This window comes from Durio zibethinus, chromosome 2, assembly GCF_047325235.1.
Source record: "Durio zibethinus cultivar Kanyao isolate XHJ-2024 chromosome 2, ASM4732523v1, whole genome shotgun sequence".
NCBI classification, from domain to species: domain Eukaryota; kingdom Viridiplantae; phylum Streptophyta; class Magnoliopsida; order Malvales; family Malvaceae; genus Durio; species Durio zibethinus.
The window spans coordinates 4,520,054-4,543,842 of NC_143163.1; the positions used below are offsets into that span (position 1 = coordinate 4,520,054).

The 23,789-nt window shown below is 31.6% G+C and overlaps 1 protein-coding gene and 3 pseudogenes across 3 annotated transcripts; 2 read left to right on the plus strand and 2 right to left on the minus strand.

Annotated features, from left to right (window-relative positions):
• The first annotated feature begins 4,250 nt into the window (after nucleotides 1–4,250).
• Nucleotides 4,251–5,793, plus strand: LOC111308292 (protein IRX15-LIKE pseudogene; annotated as a pseudogene). The gene has a single exon (XR_016326927.1). The product of XR_016326927.1 is annotated as a protein IRX15-LIKE pseudogene (transcript).
• A 4,584-nt stretch (nucleotides 5,794–10,377) lies between these two features.
• Nucleotides 10,378–11,936, minus strand: LOC111308293 (uncharacterized protein At4g06744 pseudogene; annotated as a pseudogene).
• Nucleotides 11,937–15,398: 3,462 nt separating this feature from the next.
• On the minus strand, nucleotides 15,399–17,059 carry LOC111308294 (uncharacterized protein At4g06744 pseudogene; annotated as a pseudogene). The gene has a single exon (XR_016329532.1). The product of XR_016329532.1 is annotated as an uncharacterized protein At4g06744 pseudogene (transcript).
• A 4,237-nt stretch (nucleotides 17,060–21,296) lies between these two features.
• LOC111308295 (scopoletin glucosyltransferase-like) lies at nucleotides 21,297–23,346 on the plus strand. The gene has a single exon (XM_022906614.2). The coding sequence runs from the start codon at nucleotides 21,662–21,664 to the stop codon at nucleotides 23,129–23,131; it is 1,470 nt and encodes a 489-aa protein (XP_022762349.2). The 5' UTR covers nucleotides 21,297–21,661; the 3' UTR covers nucleotides 23,132–23,346.
• The last annotated feature ends 443 nt before the right edge of the window (nucleotides 23,347–23,789 follow it).

Genomic DNA, 23,789 nt, shown 5'->3' on the forward strand with positions numbered 1-23,789 from the left:
TCCTAGTGGTGTTATTAGCGAAGAGATTATTGGTAGATCGAAAGTTGATCATGTTCATAAATTTTATGTGCTTGAACACCGATATTAAAATATTCGATTTACATGCAACGAATCTATAATAATATGCAAAAGCGACACATCCAAGTGGACGATGATTAACTCAACATAAAGTGTAAGTTTGAGGGAGCACTGAAATAATTTAGGTAATCTAGTTGAGTGTTGTGTCTTAACCCAAAAGCGCACTAAAAATATAAGGTTGTTTTGCTCAAAAGAGGTATTGATAAGACTTACTCATACGAGAGAGTTGATATAAAATTTGATCAAAATTTACAAGTGAACCAAATAGATTATTGAGATAAAAAATTTAAATAAGATGTCATATATATATATGTATAAAGAACTTAAGAACTTAATAATTTAAACTTTTGAGCTCAAATAATATCTAATATATATATATATATATATTTAAACTCTCTTATGTATTTCAATGAACTCCAAATATGATTTATCTTCTCAAAACGACATTAGAATCAAACAAGCTAACAAGTAAGAAGAAGATTTGGCCTTATCTACGTAATTCCATGGAATGAAATCCCCATAAAAGAGTTGAGCCCATCAAAGATCGATTAGCCCAGCGAAGTTACCGCCCGAACTTGGATCATATTCTGTTTTTGCAAGTTTTCTCTTCCATTCCCTCTCTTCTAAATTATAAAAAGAGTAAGATTAAGCAAAAATAAAAAAGAAAATGATCTAATTCCCTATTAGTACACTTTTAATCTACAAACGGAATTAAAAGTTATCACATTCCTCATTAGAGTAAGATTAAGCAAAAATATGAATTAAATTGTTGATTCCATTTAATAGTAAATTCATTGTTTTTCGTTTAATTGTGAAAAGAGAACAATAGTGTATTTGCACACGCGCACACCCTTTTTCCTTGCTTAATATTATTTTGATTGGTTTAGATAATTTTTTTGTTATATTTATTTATTTATTGAATTTAAATTTAATTTAATATCATGATTGTTATTTTAATTTCATTATTATAAAAATTAAAAATAATTTATTATATTATAACTTGATTAATTCAAAAAGATTCCAAATCTCTAACTAAATATGAAATATGTTTTACTTTTCATTTTGAGAACTATAATTTCTTTTTTTCGTATAATATTTTACTCTCAATTATACCTTAAATCTCTTTCTTTGTTGTCAAGCAAATTTTTTTTAATAAAAATTTCAGATTAAAACCACTTTATAAAAGATTAGAAAAGTAATTCATCATATTATAACTTGATTTGAAAAGTATCTTTACTTATAATCTCAAATTTTCAACTTTATTCATTTAATGGTGTATTTTATTTTTTTATTTTTGATAAAAATATATTGTTTAATAATTAATTTATTTATATATATTTAAAAATAATTACTCACAATTTTAAATAAACTTATTTATTTGATGTATTTTATTTATTTATACATTTATTTCATTTTATGAAAAAATTAAGATCATGTATAAAATTATTTGACCATTTTAAAATCAAATGTGAAAATCTGCCATTGTAGAAAGGTAAGTTTTTTCTGTTTCTAAGTAAATATGAAAATTTAAAATATGATATAATAATACAATATAAAAATAATACAAAAAAATATGAAAAGTTACATTAATTAAAATTTTAACAAGATCACATATGATTTTAACATACAAAAAAATGTATTTTATGTTTTATATATTAATATATAATTTTCATATAAAATATAATATAAATATATAAATTATTAATATTTTACATTATATGAATATATAAATTCCTAAATATAACAAGTGTTTAAATTCCACTTCTACAACTAAAGAAGTTTCCTATATGCAAGAGTTTAAAAAAAAAAAAAATGAAATGACAAAGTTAAACTGAAAATTTGAAATGGTGTAGGATGGGATGCCTACAACTTTTACAAAAAGTTAGCATTGCCAACCATGAAGTCCAACTTTTTTCATTAAATCAAGACAAACTTTTATCAAACACTATGTTTTTGTTATCATTAATTCCTGGGTTTCCCGATGCTTAGTTGAGTTGTAACAACTTAACAATTTTGATAATGGTGACGTTTTTAAAACGAGCATAGCTTTATCAAATCCAGGGGAACATGGGGTATTGCAAAAGGTAGGGTACTATGGTCCACAAAAAATTTCAAATTCACTTGTAATTTTATTTTCATAAATTTTTAAAAATACCCACTATTTTTTCCATCATGCGAGCATTTAACAGGGGAAAAAAAAATCAAGTGGGTTTAAATTAAACGATATCTACATCTTGTGTTTGTGGTATTTATTTATATATTAAAAATTTATTTTTATAACACAATTAGACATAGACATGCTCATAAATCAGATCAAATTTTAAGAAAATTTTGTCTAAGATCCGGTCCATCGAACCTAATAAATTCAATTTTTTTAATAATAAATCTTGAAATTAAATAAAAATATTTTTATTAAATTTTAAATATTTCAAGTCGTCACAAACTCCAAATTTCTTGTTTAAAGTCCGATGTACCAGGCTTGAATGTCTAATTAGAAGCATCTTAAATTGTACTTGCAATTTTCTTTCAAAATGCCTTTCACAAAAATTAATCTTTAATTGATAAAGAGAAATATTAATTTTTTTATTAACAGAACTAACTCTTCTTGGTTTATTTATTGAAATGTCAGGTCATATGCTATTTATTTGAGACTATACTAATGTATCATTAATAAAAAAATTGAAGGAAAATATATAATTAGAATTAACTAAAAGGAAACTGGTAAGGATTATCCAATTCATTTGAGAGATGAGAACTGACGTTAGCTTTCAATCAATATTGCATAACAACCTGTAAAGTGAACAAAGAATGAAAATCCGATGCTTTTCCCTCCTTATCTACAACGCAGTAAAAAAATTTTATCTCATGTGTAATTAATCATTGATTGATCAAATATTAAATTAAAAAAAAATTCAAGCAACATCATGATTTATCTTTTCGCCCTCTTAAAATGTTTTTTTTGCTATTTTAAAGAAAGAGGTTTTGAGATTTAACCTTTAATTCAGAAGGGGAAGATCTTAAAATTTTAAAATTTTAGATTTAAATTTTATTATATATAATTTAATTATTTAATTAAATTATAATTTATTAATTATTTATTTAATGTTATAATAATTAATTATTAATATAATATTTATTTCATTTTAAAAACTTTTGTCGGCTTTTCTTTAAAACATTACATCAAGAAGAGTGGTTCACGTCACGTGTAATAATTATTTTGGCGGGGTAAAAAATAAGTACTGTTCCCAAGGTTGAGAAGAATAGTAACAACCATAACTGAAAATCCCGCTAAATGCGGAGTAAATGGATTGGCCATTCGTTTCTTTAATCACCTCTTGTTCTCCATTAAATTTCTTGTACTATAAATCCTAAGTTCTTCATATTTATAGAAATTAAGACGAGAAAATGATGCCTCACTGCTCACAAAGTGTTTCAATACTAAGGCACAACGACACAACGATTTCTATTTTTTTATTATGATTTCACTTCAGTTTTAATTTATAAAAAGATCAATTTGAATTTTTGATTTTTGTCAAGTGATACTATTTTAATCATTTTCCAATATTATTCTAGTAATAAATTGAGAAAAACATTCAGGTGGCATGCGAACAAATGTCCAAGTGATGTATTACATAATTTATAACATGAAATTATTATTTGTATAATTTATTGATAAAATATTATATTTTTAATTTTAATAATAATAATTTAAATTATAACAGTTTAAATTCAAAAAAATCTACGATAAGAATTTATTTTAATTTTAACGAAACAATTTGATGAAATAACTAAAATGTAATCATTTTAAAAAATTAAGAATTTGAATGAAATAATTCATAAATTATTAACAAAAGTGAAATAAAAAAAATGAACATAAATGAAATTTACTTATATCATTCTTTCGTTTCACTTTGCAATTTAAATATTAAATCAATTTCATACAAAAATTCGTATTAATACTTTATTTGAATGATCCGTTAAAGATACAGTTTTAAAACAACTAAGTGCGATCATCCAAAATAAGCATAGGTCATAGACTAATTAATAGATGTCAATTGCTCGCTCGAGTAGAAAAAATCGTACTTAAAAAAAAAAAAAAGGGCGGGGGGGGGGGGATTGGGGGAATCAGAAAGGAAAAAGAAAAGTAAATGTGGTCGTTAAAGTTATCGCCTTACTAGTACTATTAGACTATTATTATAAGCTGGACTTGGTTAAACCCAAATCTCCAATCTCTTTATTTGATAATAATGCAAAAAAAAAAAAAAAATCACCAGGAAAATATCAAGTGCATCAATTTCAAAAGCGAAACCAAGAGTAGTAAATGTTGACTTAGCCACACTTAACTGATTCGACATCCTCCATCAATTACCAACAACAACAACCGTTTGTTTAAACCATTCTTTTATCCCCAGCTCCACCACCTCTCGTCTACTATTTCCTTTTCCTTCAGTCCATCCCTTTTACCTTCCTTTCAGATTCGTGTTTGGTGTTCTCAATTTGCTCCGTGATTCCTTCTCTTTCTCTTAACTTCCAAAAAAAAAAGAGAAAATTTTTTTAAAAAAATCCAAACTCTCTCGTCTCTGAAAGAAAAAGAGAAATGAAGAGCAATCCTAATACAAAGTTAATTCTCCTCCACCCTTCTATCCACAAATCCTCCACTTCTTCTCACCGCTTCTTCCTCCTCTTCTTCATTACTTTCTTCACTTTAGCTTTCACTCTTGCTCTCTTCACCTCCGCCACCATTTCTAACTCCAATACCGCTTCGCTTTCAACCGCCTCCTCGTCCACCCTTCCTTCCTCCGTCACCACCGCGCTACTCCACTATGCTTCCACCGCCACCGTCAACACCACGACTCACCACATGTCGTCCTCCGAGCTCTCCCTCGTTGCTTCGACTCTTCACAACTGCCCCTCCTCGCCTTGCCGTTTTCTTGTGTTTGGTCTCACACACGAATCCCTCCTATGGCACTCCCTCAACATCCACGGCCACACCATTTTCCTCGACGAAAGCGAGTACTTGGTCTCATCATTTGAACGCAATCACCCCGAAATCGAAGCTTACGATGTACAATACACCACCAAAGTAAACCAAATGTCAGATTTATTATCCCAAGCCAAATCCCACTTCGAAAACGAGTGCAAACCAGTCCAAAACCTCCTATTTTCCGATTGTAAACTAGCAATCAACGACATGCCAAACCATATTTACGATTTAAGTTGGGATATAATCTTAATCGATGGGCCACGTGGCTACTTCCCAGATGCTCCAGGGAGGATGGCTCCGATATTTACGGCGGGAGTGTTGGCAAGGAGCAAGAAGATAGGTGGGAAAACGCATGTTTTTGTGCATGATTTTGAGAGGGACGTGGAAAGTATTTTCAGCGACGAATTCTTGTGTGAAGAAAACTTGGTCGAAACTGTGTATTCTTTAGGACATTTTGTAGTGGAAAAAGAAGAAGCGAGCGATAGTAAAAAGTCTGAGTTTTGTAAGAATTCGACATCATCGTCGCCCTTGTCTGTTTCTTTATCATCAGGAGAGGATGATGATTGAAGAGATTTGAATGGGGTTTGATTCTACTTGCAAATTGTATCATTTACAACTCTTTTTTTTTTTTTTCTTTTTCAGTACAAAAGTGTAATATTTATATAGGTTTAAAAGTTTAAACCATAGGAAGTGTATCCAGAAAAAATATAAACAAGTTTTGCAAAGTTAAATGGTTTTAACTGTTTTTATGGCCAATTAATTCTGTTTGGTGGCCGAGAAGGGTGGGGAAAGGAAAAAATTATTTAAATTTGGAATTTTTTTATTTTAAAGTACTTCTTTTGGTTGCTGAGAAAATAGTGGGAAGTGAACAAATTGAAATTTGAATAAAAATTTATATTTGATATATTATTAATAAATAAATTTTATATATAATTAATAAGTTAAATAATATCATTTAGTAATGAATAAATATTAATTTTAAAATAAATATATAAAATTAATATTTTTTAAAAATTTTATTAATTAATGAAATGATATCTTACGATCCTATTATAGAATGTTTGCATCAAATATAAATTTTTTGAATTATTTTTAAACTTCATAATAATGCTTGGCTGATGCGATTTTGACCAATAAACCCAAACTGAATATATTAATGAAAATTAGAAATCCCATGCAAAAGAAACATTCCATAAAATTACCTGAGATTTTCTCGGCAACCAAACCAGAGAAGAGAAAAAAGAAAAGAAAAGAAAGTTAAAAGAAGAAAGTGACTGTGATAAAGGCGTCGGTGGTGGATTGCAGTGAAGGAAGGTTTGGAGCGAGGTTGAGAGACCATGTGAGGTTAGCGAAACCCCGTGGTACTATTTTAAGATTCGAATCCGGCCAGAGTGGGGTCCAGTGGTACGTGCTACAAAGCTCCGTGAATGTCAACTCTTAATATAATTGGCTTAGAGGCGAGTGCGGTAGTTTTGCAGCATTAAAAAAAAATACAGTATTTAAAGGTACGGCTTTCAACGCTGGTGGTCTCGTGAGTGAAAGGGTACGTTACGCCAGACGAGTGAAAGAGACGTGTCGGTGTGGCAATAAAACCTGGTTAATGTCACTTGTGTCAGTGGTCACACTCACACATTTACAATTGACCAAAAAAAATACTTGTTTTTCTTTTTTATTATGTGAGAGAATATCATAATTCTTCCATCTGAAATGTTTGGATTGTATTAATTTTCAAAGAGTTAAAAAAATTTTTAATTTTAATATATTTAATATTATTTTTTTAATAAAATTGAAATTTTATAATTTTTAAGATTAAAAAAATTAAAATGTTAAATATTATAAAAATATATAATTTTCAAATATCTTTAAAAAATAAAATAATATATGCACTGGTTTAGTCAATCTTGCTTGACTTTGTTGTAAAAAGTGAGTACTAAGATCTGGGTATTTGGCCCAATTAGTAGGTACATCTTTTTTCCAAGGAATTGATTTGCTTTTTTTTTTTCAAATTAAAAGTGAATTTTATCAAATGTTTTATTTAATATAAATTTTAATGGGCTTCAATAAAATTGTATTACGAACAATTTTTTATAATATTTTTTTTATTTCAAATTATTTAAATATTATTAATTTTTACGAAATTAAAAAAACAATTTAACTTCAATTCTTTTATTATTAAAATTTAATATTTTAAAAAATTAAAAATTCATAATTTTTAATATTAATTAAAATAATTTTAAAATATAAAAAAGGATATAATTTTAAAACATTCTAAAAAGAAGTAAAGAAAGAAATAAAATGGAGGGAATAATGACAAAGTTCATCCCAATCCCTTTTAATCGATTGTAAAATGAATGCGGCAAAAGGTTCATTTGAATTTGAAAATCGAATTAGTTGGGGGTTCAATTTAAATTGTTTGTTTAAGCAACCTAGGATGGTATGATTAGAATAGAATCAACTTGAAACCTGACAGAAAATTAGAAAAAGATGGGAATTCATTGCAACTTAATAACAAGAAATAATATTCCTTTTGTCTCATTTTTTTTAATATTTTTGAGATATCATAAAATTATGTATTATTTTTATTTTTAAATATCTAAAATTTTTATTTTTTAAAATTTTAAAAATATTTTTTGTGATTTTTTATATTAAAATTTATGAAATCTTAATTTTATAAGAAAATTTAAATTTTAAATATTAAATGCATTAAAATCAATTTTTTTAATTTCATGAAAGCCAATAATACATAATAAATATTTTGAGGCGAAAAAATATTAATTAATTAAAAATTAAAAATTAATTATATTATTTTTATATAAAAAAGTTATTACTTCCATCAGTGAAAATGGTGGATTAAGAATAATACTAGCACAGCTAATTGATTTTTCAAGGCATCTACATTTGGATATGTCATTCATATTATAAAATCAAAGGCAAAAGTGTGAAAATTGAGTGAGCTGCCAATAGTTTTATGGTACGCTTGTTAAATGTTTGACATTTAATCTAGTAATTCAAATTTTAACAGCTTCACATATTAAAAAAAATTATTGACTGAGTTGAGCTTCAATGAATATTTATTTAATATAAACAGGCTGTTGGCACAGAGTACAAATTTTTTGTGTGGTTTGATTTGTGGGAATTTATTGAAATGGGGATAGTATGTCCTTCTGGTGCATGTGAGGTCGTGATTTTAATTGAAGGTTGGGATGGTACGTAGGCCCCGGTTACATAACAAGATTGGTGGAAATTTATCAGAGCTGTGTGACGCCGGATGCTGATCTCGTCTATCAAAATGGGGCCTGCGAGTTTTGTAGATTTTAAATTATGTAGGTTATTGATTAAATCTGGTAGAAAGTTTGGAAATAGCTGAATAATTTATTAGAGTAAAGAAATTTAAATTTTAATAATTAACATTTAATTTTTGATGATTTTAAATTAAACAATTTTAAAATATCGTCTGGTCTATCTTAGAATTTAAGTTAAAATGTACAATTAATTATCTAATTATAAAAATATTTTTAAAATGATTATTTAATTATTAATTTTTTGTAATTTAATCACTTAAATTTTAATAAAAAAATTTTTTTATCACTCAATCATTAAATTTTAATGGTGTGCTAATGTAACACTACTATGTTAGCGATCATATGTCACATGACATTACTAAATCATCTTACATACAACATAATATATTGATAATTATTAACATGAAAAATTATGTAACAATATCACATGATGCTTAATAGTTGATATGACAATGCTATATCAGCACATTATTAATGATAATTAGTTGAATGATAAAAAAAATTTAAATTTAAATAATTAATGATTAAATGATCATTTTAACAATATAATTATAATTGAATGATCAATAATATATTTTATTTTGAAATTTATGTGCAATTCCATTTAAGCTTGTTTCATAGTGAAATACTTTCTTTTTTTTTTTTTTGGTTCTAACAAAGAGGCATACAGCTTAAAGTTATGTTACAAAGATAACAAACCCAAATTATCAAAGTAACCTCTTATTAGATAGAATAATTTTAGCTCACAGTTAAAGTGGATTATCCTTCGTATATAAAAGACAGAAAAAAAAAAAAAGTAAAAAACCTGAAAGTCCAATCAATAAATTTTCTCAGCGGAAAAGAATCAAGATCTCATCAATTCATTCATTCAATTCAATACCTATATATTAAAGTTATCATCAAAACATCTATTTAAGACATTTGGAAAATTAAATTTTAATTTTATGTCAAGTATCCCTTAGGATTGATTGAATAATTGAAAATTTAATTAATGATTTGAGGGTAATTGGTTAGATTATTTTAGGGATAGAATTTGACTAAGAATCACATAGGGGGTCCTTCGATTGAAAAGTGGCACCGAAAGAACTCTGATGGGATCCTTGGTCTGTCTCTTTTCCTGATTGGGGAAAATATGGTATATAGTAATAGTCTTGTCTTGGGAAATTGTTAAAGTTGTGTTTCCGCTTTCTACTTTTCTTTTATCGAGATGTAGCTAGGTCCATGCCCCGAATAGTCAACATTTCGGCTTTTGCTCATGTAGCTAGGTCCATGTTAATCCTAGCCAGCCATGCAGCTTATGCCAAGCCCATTAATAAGCCATTTGCCCATTTCTCTAGCAGACTCCTTGTCCTTATAGCCCGTTATAGGCGATAATCCAACCACGTTTCTTCAACATTCCAATATTCTTCAATCCCACTTGTTGACAAATTATAGCTCTCTGAAATTTGTGGCTTTCTTGTGTTTCACTTCTAACAAATGGGGCGTTACCATGATTATTGGATGTTTACCAATATATGATCACCTCAGCCTGATAACCAGCCACCATTCCCACATTAGTAGAACTGCATATAATCCAAGTTAAGTTGAGCATGATATAATTTCTTTTCTTTTATTTATTTTAAAAAAATTATTTGATATACTATTAGTAAAATTTTTTAATTTTATGAATGGAATTAACGTGGGATACATGTCCCATTTCTTTCTATTAATCTTAGAACAAAAAATTTTAAAAACATCAAATATCAGTATATTTAATAATTACTCTTATTTTAATCTACTTTTAATTTTTAATTTTTATCTACTTAACCGATTAGATAAAAATATTATATACTTTAATCTTCTCGAATCCCTATTTTTGTAAAATTTACTAAGTATGCATATCTTTTGAACTAATACTCAGTTATTTTTTTTTTTATAGACTCCATTTCTAGTCATAGATACGCTAAATTAATTTAGAGCTATATATATATTTGATATCTCAAAATATTTTTAAGAATACAAAAATACCTCCAAATTAGTGGTCATATATATAACTTTTTTTTTTCTTACTAATTACACATAATTGCCTCTATAAATTGTACCGTTTCTTTCTAAAGGATGATTATGATATCCACTACATAAAAAGTAGAAAATAAAAACAAGAAACTGCCAAGATTGCTTCCAATAGCAGAATCATAACAGTCGAACTGCCGTTTTATTCAGCTTTCCAATAACTGCATATATAATGGATACGCTGGATATTTGGTAATGCAAAGGTAAAAAAAAGCTTAAAATTTGTGTCTTGAAAGAGTTTTGTAAGTAACTGGAGCTTTCTTGGACCTTGCCCAATGATGGTGCCATGGAGCATTAGGCCTACAAGGGATGGTTTTATATGTTGCAGGATACGGGCAAAACCTAATGTACTTGAAGTAGAATTCCGCACACTCATGCAACGATTTTTGATCAGGAAGACCGTGGATGCAGTTCCGTCTCACGTCAAGAACCCCATTCTTGATCAGCTTTCTGCACACTGGACCTACTTTGGTGAAATAGTTATCTGACAATGATAAGTTCACCAAGTTTCCTAGTGCGCACAGCTCCTCGGGTATCTCCCAATAGAGTAGGTTATTAGCAAAGTTGAGTAGCTCGATTTTCTCCAAACAGGCCAAGGAGCAGGGCAATGGACCCGTTAATAGGTTGTTTTCAACATCAAAAACCTTGAGCTCTTTCAGAAATCCTAGTTCGTAGGGAAGACAACCTGATAACTTGTTGTTCAACAGTAAAACCTCGATCAATGTTGAGTTCAGGTTGCCAATGCTTCTTGGGATTGGACCGGTTAATTTGTTGTTAGCCAAGGTAAGATAAAGTACCGGTGTGGAACCAAAGTTTTCTGGGAGTTGTGCTGTGAAATCATTGTTGTTAATGAAGAGTGCCTCAAGTGCTTGATTGAAAATTTGTGGAGGGACTGATCCAGTGAATGAATTAAAACGGATATCAAGAAATGAGAGTTCTTTTAAACCAATAACTGTTGTAGGAAATGTGCCAGAGAAGACATTGTTACTTATGTCCAACTCATAAAAATAGGGGAGTTTTGAGATATCTGGTACGGACCCAGAGAACTTGTTTGAATTTGCATGAAAGATTGCAAGGTCAGGCAGCTGATCTATAAAACCTTGGACAGTCGGAGCTGCTAGGAGAAACCCATTGAAGTCAATGCCAGCCAGGGCAAGGGCTGATACATTATCGGGTGGATTATCACAGTACAAGCCTGTGTAGTTGCATATATCAGAACCAACCCAATTCCCGGTTCTGTTTAGTGGATCTGCCGTGATCGTTTTCTTGAATGCTTGGATGACGGGGTACACAACAGCAAGTCTCTTGTCTTTAAAGATTAACTTTCGCGTATTGACTGCCAGTGGAGGTGGGCCACCTACTGGACTTTCAGAACTATTCTGGCATAGCACAGAAATTAGAAACGGAAGGAGAAGAAATGAAATGCAAGTGAAGGCTTTGCTGAAGAAGGAAAAGTTTTCCATTGATCAAAAGAAGGAAATGGGGGAGATAATAAAAGACTATAAGTCACAAAGATTTGAGGATCAAAAGATCTTGCAGTTGGTTTTATATAATGGTTAGTGTGGTTGTTGAGTATCATTTTCGAAATGAAAATGTTTTCATTTGCTTTCTGTTAGTGGACATTGGATGTTTCATTATGTTATATGGTTCCCATTAGTTTTGGTAGGTGGGGGATCTGGTTTATGTCCGCGATTCAGATTTTTTGAATCTGAATAAAGGTAGGATTCTGAAGGTCGTTATATGTTACTAGTCTAATCTACATTTAGTGGAGAGTTCTTCATTTAGTATTTGCATCAGGAAATATTTTTATACCCAAATAGAGTGGGGAACCAGCAAAGGAAACGAACCTAAATTTTTTAGTGAAACACTAGTACACTACAAAGTATATACTTCCAATTGTTCGTGGGCATTGATATACACGTAGCTAAATTGCAGATAGCATATTAGCTTTTATAGTGGTTTGATGACGGCCGGGATAGTCAGAATGGTGCCCTGAAGTGTCCTGGTCAACAATCTACACGTACAGTATTGATTGACATTGAATGAAATTCAATTTTGAAGTTAACCCACAAATTAGCAGCATCAATGCAACAATTTCATAAGAAACAGCAAAATCCAACAATTTTGGTTTTCAGACACGACACTTCTGGGAGCACACACCTCTTACAACTTGTTCAATTTTGATGTTCTGCTGCACCATCCATCCACGTTTGATTTGCAGCAATCCTAGCCTCCATTATGTAGCCCTACTCCTTATGGATCAGAGTCTCTGTTACCTGAGTTGGAGTCTCTGTTACCTAAGGCTAACTTTAGGTTACGTGATATAATTGAAACGAGTTTCAATCGTAACATATCTCATGAAACTTTCCATATTTCAGGACAGTGTAACATTTTTATTGAAAAGGGTTAAATACGAAAATACCCATAACTTCATAACTTCACTTATTATATCAATTTGAAATATAAAAAAATAAAATTTTCAACAAATATCTAAACTTTCATTCTATCAAATATTTTGATATTTTTAGATTAATACCGTTAGTCAAGTTGTTTATGTGATATCAATATCTAATAGAATAAAAATATATAATTTTTAGATAATTTTTATTAAAAAAATATATTTATAATATGTGTGGTGAATAAATAATTTGTTAATATTTATTAAACATTACATGTATAAGTAGATATAATTAATAGAATTAGAATTGAGTTAATATGATATATAATTTAAAAGTTTATAATATAAATCATATATTTTATGAACGTAAATTATATATCTTATTTTTAAGTATTAATTTATACATTTTTTAAAATTTAAAAAGTAAAGGGTGGGGCAGCTAGATGCTTTTTCACAAATGCTAAGGTTGAAAAAAATATTCGCTCACATCCCCATTCATTGTTAGCACTTAGGTGAGTGATGAGGTAGCATGAGTTCATATTTACAAAATTGATGATCCACCATTAAAGGGAAAACTAGTGCGCCAATATCTAGTGGGAAAATAACATAAGTCGCAAACTTTTGAACTGCATGCTATATTGTTGTGATGAGTGATGACTCCCAGCTGCTCTCATGGAATTTCAAAGTCGTTGCCTCGTGTCCTGATTAGGCTAAGTTTCAAATTTCAAATGAAAAACCATCATGATTCTACGAGATTTAGACATCCCTGTTGTCTAGGGTAGCTATGTCATAAACTGGATTTATGATTCCAAAATGAAGCTAGCTTGCTAGTTCCTAGTTTTGTTCATCATTAGTGTATTTTCCAATTGGCATTATCTGTTGAACATGCTTTTGAAAATTACGAATTCCCAAAGGAGTTGGATTGTAGGATTAAGAATAGATTAAAATTTTCGTTAAAAAAACAACCCTAATAATCCTTTCATCTTTGTTTTCTATTCCAAGGCATTATTAAACCATAAAATTAATTTATTAGGTTCATACCTCGTATGCCAAACCATTTTTTAAAGCATTTTTTTTTAAATGATTTTGAACAGTTGCTCCAGTTGCACATTTGTGGGAGACCTGTAGAGCCAAGTTGAGTACAAACGGCTTCAACTACATAAATGGTTTGCTCAATTCTAAATAGATAATGTCCATTTCGAGCTTTGAAGGCTCATCTGTGCCATGTATTTGCACTAGCCAAAAAAACATGTTGCCCTTAATATGGAGTATGGACCCAATGCCTCCTGCTATTTCCCCTCTCTCTTAACCCTCTTCCAAAATCTTTTTGTGTTGAAATTTCCAACATTTCATCAATTACATGTCTTTTTAGGGTCATAAATTATCTTCTTTTTGGATGTCTGAAATATTTTAATAATTTTCTTAAAAGAAAATGAATTATATGAATAAATTTTTTTAAAAAAATTAAAACACTTTCTTTTTTTTTCTATTTCGGTACTAATTTATTGCTAGAATAGAATATTATTTGTTTCATTTCCAATTTTTCTTTCTTTTAAAACTTCATGAACTAAACAAGACCTAATAGAAAATTATTCTTTTTTATTTTGGTCCAGCAAAGAAATTTTGTGTTTATTATTTTGGGCCTTGTAGCATTCAGCAAAGATACATAGATTTTTCAACAACTAGGCCTGAGATGGAGATGCAGTCATGGAATTATTGGACTAAAAACTCGTCTAATGAAGCAAGAAAGCCGACCTCAAAGGAAAATGAAAAGAAGAAAAAAAGATAAACCTGTAAAGCAGGAATTTGGGCCTTATGTAGTATAGTTTTCAACAGTGACGGCCCAAAGAAGAAGATGCTACCCTGTATTCAAGGCCATCTCGAGACGGGACAACTTTTTTTCTGCTTTATATTTATTGTCTTGACTCTTGACTCCTGACTGACCCATGCCATGCAGCAATCATGGTGTTGGCATGGATGGAATGGAACCGGTTGGTCTTGGTGGGCCTTTCTCCAGCTCATATATTTATGTACTTATCTAAGGTAATCAATTCAGAATTCTAGCACAGGATGATTCCATTGTTCTTGCGAGTTACAAACTGTCGGCATTAGCAATGGGCCCTCCTCAATTTTCTCTTTGTAAACACGAGGAACCAGGCTACGGAGTCAATTTTGGTGACTGTTTGTTTACCACAATTAAAGGAAAGAAGGAAAATTTCCTCAAAATTCTTGTGATTTGATAGCACATTTCTTTAGTTTTCATTGCAAAGTTGGAATCAAGGAGGGGAAAAAACTGGACAAGAAAATGAAATACAAAAGAGGATTACTTTGTTTTTGTGTAACTCAATCATTAATCCAAAAGTGAAAGCTGAAAAGAAGATTGAAAGACGTATCTCTGGACTCTTCCCTTTTTTAAAAAAAATCGATGTTGAAGAAAACTTTTGTTCGATTTGTTAGGGTATAGGTAGACACCAAGATGGAGCTTTCAAGCAGGTTTTTCAGCAATTACGAACTCGATTTTACCTGCAATAACTTTTTTAAAACTTCCATTTCCAGCAAGCAATTATGAAACAGGGTTCTTAAATAGAAATAAAGAGGAAGTTGATTTATTCACTGAAAAATTTAATACATAGCAATTCTGCATAAAATATGAGAACAAAGAAATATACATGATTAAATACGCAAAGACCCATCATGGTTTTCTTGATGAGGTCCATCTACAGCATGGAAATCACAAACCATGAGGAGTAAGAGTGCTGTAAGTTCTAGCTGATGGGACAGTAGCAGTTGATTCTGGATCGGATTTCTCAGTTGAATTGGAATAATTATAACCACCTTTTATGCAAGGAACCCACTTGAATGATTCCTTCCTCTCGCAATACAGCTTTCTTGAGAAAAATGCAGCACACTCAGCTTTTGATCTTTGAGACGGCAGGTCTAAAATGCAGTTGTTCCTGACATCAAGTTTCTTTTTCATTATCAAATTCCTGCAAGCAGGGCCAACCTGAGTGAAATAGTTGTTTGACAAAGAGAAGTTTTCGAGCTTAGAGAGCTTGCAGACTATTTCCGGTACTTCCCCATAGAACTCGTTGTAGGCCAAATTGAGTTGCTCGATCTTTTTCAAGCACCCAAACGAGTATGGTATTGGGCCTGTTAACTTGTTGAAGCCTACATCGAACACAGTGGCTTGGCTCAGATTCCCAATCTCATACGGCAAGCATCCTGTAAGTTGATTGTTGAGGAAAAGCACTTCCAGCAAATTAGGAGCTCTGCCAATGCTTGCTGGAATGCTGCCAGTGAATTTGTTGTTGGCAAAGGTGAGATACAGGGCTGGTGTGTCACCAAGATTATCAGGAAGCCTCTGTTCAAAGTTGTTGTTGTTGATGAAGAGCACATCAAGATCTAATTTGAACGCTTTTGATGGAACGATCCCCTTAATCGAGTTGAACCGTAAGTCCAGGAAGGTTAAATTCATGGCGCCAAGAACTTCCATGGGGAAATCACCAGACACGTTGTTGTTGCTAAGGTCAAGCTCATAAAAATATTTAATTTTGGATACTCCAAAAGGTACACTACCAGTGAAGTTGTTAGAGTTGGCATGGAATATGGCTAGGTCGTCTAACTCATTAATGAAACCCTCAAGGGGAAGGCAGCCATTTCGCCCAGCAAATTTAGCACCGTTGAAGTCTACTGAAGCAACTGCCTTTTCCCCCACATCAGGACGCTTGTCACAACTGAAGCCTTTGTAATTGCAAACGTCGGTGCCTTGCCATGTCTTTGTGTATTTTTGGCTATTAGCATCATCTAGGATTATTTTCTTGAACTTTTTGATTACCTTGAAAGCTTTATAAAGTCGCTGGTTTTCAAAGCAGCCATTTGGGGTTGGGAACTTACATGGCGGTGGCGGCGGTGGGGGTGGGGGCGGTGGGGGTGGGGGTGGGGGCGGAGGCGGAGGCGGCGGTGGCGGTGGGGGACATTCAGGTTCAGGCGGAGGTGGAGTACAATCCTCATTATCAGGAGCTGGGGCAGGACTCTCCCCACCCCCACCAATGATAATTTCTAATGTTTCCCTTTTTGTCCCGATCAATGAATGATCACAAGCCACCTCGTGATGAAAACATGAATAAAAAATTATACCAGTGAAGAGTAAAAATGAAGTAGAGAAACAAAGGGTACGCATTTCTCTTTTTTTTTTTTTTTTAATCTTCACAGGATCCTTGAGAGAATGCCTAAACAGCAAAGGGCAGATTTTATAAGAAAAGGCGTAGACACAGAATTGAGGGAAGTCAAACTTCACGAGCATAGACTAAAAAAAAAAAAAAACCCCACTCTTTCTTGGCATGTAAGGGGTGGTTGCCCTATCTTTGTCCGAGAAAGACATGTTCTGTTAATTACCACTTGTCAATCGATTCCTTGCATTGTATATGTTGGCTCCATAACCTTTTGGTAGGTCCTGAGTTATTGTATATCCTTTTGGATTCATCTCTGCTTTTCTAGTCTCAAATGCACGAATACTAAAGAAAATTTAGCCGAACTTTTGAAAAAAATATATTAATAAAATATTAAAATTTTAATTTAGATAATTTCAAATAAAAAAAAAATCAATCCGAAGTCCATTCGAATTAGAAGACAACTAACAAAAGCCGTGCTTCCTGTTCTCAGGTCACACCATTGATTTTATTGCTGCTAAAAAAGTGTTCGAGGCACATGGTTTTGATAGGAATAAGAATATCATCAATTCCAGACAATATAGAAAACTCTTTTTACAATGAAAAAAGATTGATTTAATCACCCTACCATAATGTCTAAGTTGCATAGATGGGACAAAATAACCATTATCCTGCCAGTTCGACTTCACATGCAGAACAAGTGAAGAAACAACCCAAGATCAATAATTGAGCATCTTTTGAAATTTCAAACGCACAACTTTTTTCCATTGGGCCATCGCATAATGAAACAATATCTCCAATGTGCGGTGGCCGTAAGGTGGACCTGGGCCTGGGCCTAGGAGTTTTCCCATAACTGTCAGTCAATTTTGTTACCACATGCATTTCATTGTCCGTATCTCTGTCACAGGGCACTAAAAGTCACGAACCCACACGGAAAATATCGGAAAAGGATATCATCGTCGAGGCAATAAATTGTCTTAACCCATCAGCTCCAAAATTATGATGTGAAATAGACGGCTACGGAAGCAAGCATCCAACTATCCCGCATTTATGAACCGATAAGATTTTTAACCAACGAACTATTTCCAATTTCAGCAGTTATATGTTGAAATGTAATTGGACAGTATCTGAAAATTCCTTGTTTAATGTCAGTTTAACATTTTGTTTTTTCCCATAATAAATGCTCTCTTATGAATGTGATGCTTTGGAATAAATTAAAGGAGGATTTGGTGAACTCTGTTGCTTTTATCCTAAAGAAGATTTGCAATTTAAACATTACGGGTGAAAGAGGACGGTGGAGAAAAGTTTTAATAAATTTAAATTTAAATTTAACTGATTTATATAATAATTTTCAATAAATTTAAAGGTTAAATTTTAATTTTATATTATTTTTTAATTTATTATTATTGTTATAAGTAAATATTGTAAAAAATTTATAAAATTTGTGACATTTGAAGTAAATTTTGTATGCAATCAATTAAGATAAAAAATTTTATCACTTCAAGTCAATCAGTCAACTTATAACACCAAATACACATCAAATGGACTCGCCTTTTAAAATTTACAATCAAATGGGATAAAACAACAAAAGACTTTCAAGAAATACTTCTTACATTTATAGCAACATTGTAAAGCAATGGATTTGATCAAGCGGCACATTGACCTAATAGAACTATTACATCATAGCAAACTACAATTTCAATACTTTTTCGTCTTAAGGCCATAGATTATTAGATTTACCTTTCTGCATTCTAACCACCATCCTCAATCGATGTTCATGCTTTATCAAACCAATCCTCTAAAAAAATAAAATGGAGAAAAAATATAAAACACATCCTTTAGCTCAAGAATAATATGGCATACTTCAGTATCATTTACTTTTAGCACTCACAGAGTAGGCTTCTTTGAAAAAAGACTCTATGTAATATGCTCCTCCCTTAATACATTTTCCTTGTTTTTGTATAGCAAGTGACTTTTTTAACAAGTACTTTTTTATGGTGTAGCTGTTCTCGACTCTGTACCACTAGGTTGCCAAATTTACTTATCACATTTACACTTTGTTTTATTCATTATCAAAGAAATTTCATTTTTGCCATGCTTTGTTGATTAATTTCTTATCATGAAAAGAAGTTACATTAAAAATGAAAAAGGTATACCCTTTTTCAAAAGAAAATAGGAAGAAAAGTTCCATAGAATTCCTTGGATCATTTGTTAACCCCTTGATAAATTAATCAAGTATTATAGGATAGTGCTTCCATTTTGTGTCTTAACACCTAGACCATCTACTGTAAGATGCTGAAGTGCATTTTAATGGCCTTCCTTGTTGTAACACTGCTTGTTATAAGAATGTACCATAAAACTATAAGACAAAGGCAATTATAATTTTATCGTCTAGGTCATAGTAACTAAAGACTGATACTTTAAAAAGGGTTGATAATTTGAAAAGATAAGGTCCTTTTAGGACTTGTTCAAAATAAGCGACCCAAATTTAAATGTCAAAATCATTTTCCTACTTTACAAGACTAACAATACAACAAAGTAGATATGAAAAACCTTAAAGGTCATTGAGCAAGGCATGACCTAGATGAATATTTCCCTTATCAACTCTGCTACTTTATTCTATACAGTCCAAAAATCATTTGTTGTAGAAACAGAAAAAAGCATGCATTATGCCCAAAAGTTCTCCCCTAAAGCAACATACCTCTTGTATTTTACAACACTTCTGCAAATGTCTCTAAATCTGACATTGATTTTTTTCTAAATACGACTCAAATTATGTTTATAATATAAATTTTAAACATTCAATATTTTATAAATATATTACATTATTATAGTTTAACATTAATAATAAAAAAAGTATATATTTTTTTTAATTAAAAGCAAAATTGTTTTCCCCTTTTAACCATTTATAAAAATTTCATAAAATATACAAAATCAAAATTAAATGACAAGGATATATATAAGAGGCTTACGTATTACATATCAAGAATCCTTTCATTTTTTTTCTCTATCCTTATAAAACATGAGAAACCTTTCAATTTATGCTAATAACAAATTTAATATTTAACTTAAAACTAAAAATTCAAATTCACAAATAATCTCAAATCATATAAATCAAAACTAAATAGCAAACATATATGTTGTAAGAGACTACTATCGCATATCAAGAGCTCTCTCATCATTTTTTTTTTAATTCTATTTTTTGGTCGAAATCCTCTTTTTCGTTCACCCATGAGGTTCTCTTCTTCTTCCCCAATTCTTTCTTCTTTTTTTTTTTTTTTCATTTTTCTCTTTTATTTCTTACTAATTGCTATATCACCCTTTTAAAATTTTTTATCTTTGTTATTTATGGGATCTGTATCCTTTTATTTTTTTATTTTTAAAAACTTAAATTCACACATATTAACTTTAAAATACCAAATGACAACTTAAATTAGATAACACATATCAATTTATGATTTTTCATAAACCATCACAAAAATCACTTGAAATCAACTGTACATCCACACTCCATTTCAAAATAAAAGACACATAAAAAAAAAACCTTTTAGAGACAAAAAAGAACATGAAAAACTGAACAACACAAAGAAAATCCAACCTAAAAATAAAAGAATGTCAGATGTCAGGTTCAGGATCCTTCAGGGATTCTTTTAATCTAGCGTGTATGGATATAAGATAATATATGATGGGTTAGTGGTTGGATATTATTGAGCAACTAGATTGGTGATGAGTGACTACCGACATCCATTTTTTAACACGTGAAGGTTAGCTTACAAGTTACAACGTTCACATGCTTACAACTCGGAAATCCAATTTTCATCACAACATGGACCTTATCTCAAATCTTCTAGAGGCCTATTGGGCCTACGGTCTACAAAATTGCTTGTTCCCTCCCTGGTTTATCACTTGGGTACTTTGCTCCCAAGGAAGACTGGGTTGCTGGCTCTGTACAACAGAAGTTTACAACTTGAGAAAACAAAAGAACAAGGATTGCACTTTGCAGGCTACGGAACAACAAATTTTTATTATCATTCATCATTGATATGCATCGGTATGGATAAAAATATTAGCTTCTGACTCTGACACAAAGGTATCATTTACCATATGCTGTCTCTCCATCCTTATCCTTCTTTGACTTCTGTAAGATCATCACTTTCATCATTCCAACAACTAGTCTAAAATGTCCTTAAAAAAGCCCAAGGCAAATGCCATTACACGTTGACTTTAATAAAGTCGATTAAAGGTTGGTTTCAACTTGTAGGAATCTCTGTAGGAATCTCTTTATTGAGCAACAAAATTTCTTTGCAATGAGCTTTTTCAAAGGTTGGATGAGCATCATTAATATTTAATAGGCCATTTGATATCATTGTAGAATATAAGGTGATTCCAAATAAGCCAAAATCCAGGACCATGAGAAATTATAAATAGACCAGGCACCCAAAGAAAGCTAAAACTAGTCTTACCTATACTATGGGTCTTGGCCTATAAGTAAGAAGCAACTACAAGTCTGACAATCTGGCCAACAAATTAATAGAATATATTTCATTTTTTCTCATTATACAAGTGTCTATAAATAAGAAATCTAGGTTATGAAGTTTCTAATTAATCAACTTTTATCCTTCTAGCATTCAAGTTTTTAAGCTTCAAATTGGCCTCCTTATCTTTCCAAGAAGTCCAAATGGACTCAAAACCGCATCCCCTTCATATCTTCTTCTTTCCAAAGCTGGCTCATGGAGAATTGATCCCAATCATAGACATGGCTAGACTATTTGCAAGGCAAGCCGGTGTGAAAGCCACCATTGTCACCACTCAACTTAATGCTTCTTTCTTCTCTCAAACAATTGAAAGTGAAAGGAAGTTGGGCGTTGACATTGATATTCACATGATAAAATTCCCTTTCATGGAGGCTGGCCTGCCAGAGGGATGTGAGAACTTTAGTTCCACCACTTCACAAGAAATGGGTCTTAAATTCATCAAGGCTGTTGTTAGCTTGCTTCAACAACCCCTGGAACAAATACTTGAAGACTGCCGCCCCAATTGTCTGGTGGCTGATGCAGTTTTTCCATGGGCTACAGAAGTTGCAAGGAAGCTAGGGATCCCAAGGCTAGTTTTTCATGGAACAAGCTACTTTACCCTCAGTGTCTTTGATAGTTTACTCCGCTATGAGCCTCAGAAAAATGTAACATCAGATTATGAACCCTTTGAAGTGCCTGGCATTCCAGACAAGATAGAGATGACAAGACTGCAACAACCAGATGAACTCAGGGAAAGAGTCGATGATGAAATAAAAAAGTTGATGTATCAAGCTTTAGAATCTGAGATCACAAGCTACGGAGTTATCATGAATAGTTTCCAAGAGCTGGAACCTGCTTATGTAGAACACTACAGAAAGGTTATGGGAAGGAAGACGTGGTGCATAGGCCCACTATCTCTTTGCAACAGGAACACAGAGGATAAATCACAAAGAGGAAATACAGCCTCTATCGATCCAGTTGAGTGCTTAAGTTGGCTAGACTCAAAGAAACACAACTCCGTTCTCTATATATGTTTCGGAAGCTTGTCATGCTTTTCAGCTGCTCAGCTTTATGAGATTGCTAAGGGTCTAGAAGCTTCTGGACAAGATTTCATTTGGGTTGTAGAGAAGAAGATGAATAAGGAAGACAAAGAAAAGTGGTTGCCAGAAGGATTTGAAGAAAGGATGGAAGGGAAGGGTCTGATTATAAGGGGATGGGCACCTCAAGTGCTGATTCTTGATCATGAAGCTGTTGGAGGGTTTATGACTCACTGTGGATGGAACTCAACCATGGAGAGTATCACTGCTGGAGTGCCAATGGTCACATGGCCACTCAGCAATGAACAGTTCTATAATGAAAAGCTTGTTACATTGATACTAAAGGTAGGGATTGGGGTTGGAGCCCAAGAATGGTCTGATTGGATGGTAGAGAAGAAATTGTTAGTGACAAAAGAAAATATAGCGAAGGCAGTGACTCAACTGATGGTTGGTGAAGAAGCTAATGACATAAGAAACAGAGCTAGTGCATTGAAAGAGATGGCAAAGAGGGCTGTTGAAGAAGCTGGATCATCTCACTCCGATTTGAAGGATTTGTTGGATGGATTGAGATTGAACAGCTCTCCAAGAGAACTATGAAGAATCTGCTAAATGAGGATTAAAGATATGAATAAGCTCAAGCATAAATAATCTCCAGAACCTTGTCTTTTTTCTTTCCTTTTAGTAATTTCCTGGTTTTGTTTTTTCCTTGCTGAGCAAAGTTAAGTGATTTTCAGTGGTTTATCATTCCCAGAGATTGGCTAGAAAGCTCTACCCTTTTAGTTTCATTGGTAAATGAAAAAATAATGATTTAACTGCTGGTTTCAAGAGCTGCCATACTGTTTAATTTGGAAAATGAGTCACAAATCAAAATAAAGCAGTTCCTGCCAGTTCGATTCCACGAAACAAGTCAGGCTCATACAGAAATTCCTATAATCGATTCCATAAACAAATGAACGATTTTTCAAAAAAAGTACATATTTAGATTTAATCAAAATTTATTTTTAATATTATAAAAAATTTATAAATGATTGAGCATAATTTATGTCTATTGTTATGACAGATGTGAAACAAAATACATTCAAAATCTCTTTAATCTTCTCAATCCCTTAACACACTGGATAAAAAATTTCATAACTTAAACAATACTATGAAAAGATAAAATTGTACATATTTTAATATAGAATAAGCCAAAACAAATAGCCGATATAAAAGTACAAAACTCCATTCGAAGCTAATGACTAGCAGACAGAAAACA

Bases quoted from the DNA above. Each gene is read 5' to 3' on its own strand.
- LOC111308295 (XM_022906614.2), top strand. From the start codon at position 21,662: ATGGACTCAAAACCGCATCCCCTTCATATCTTCTTCTTTCCAAAGCTG.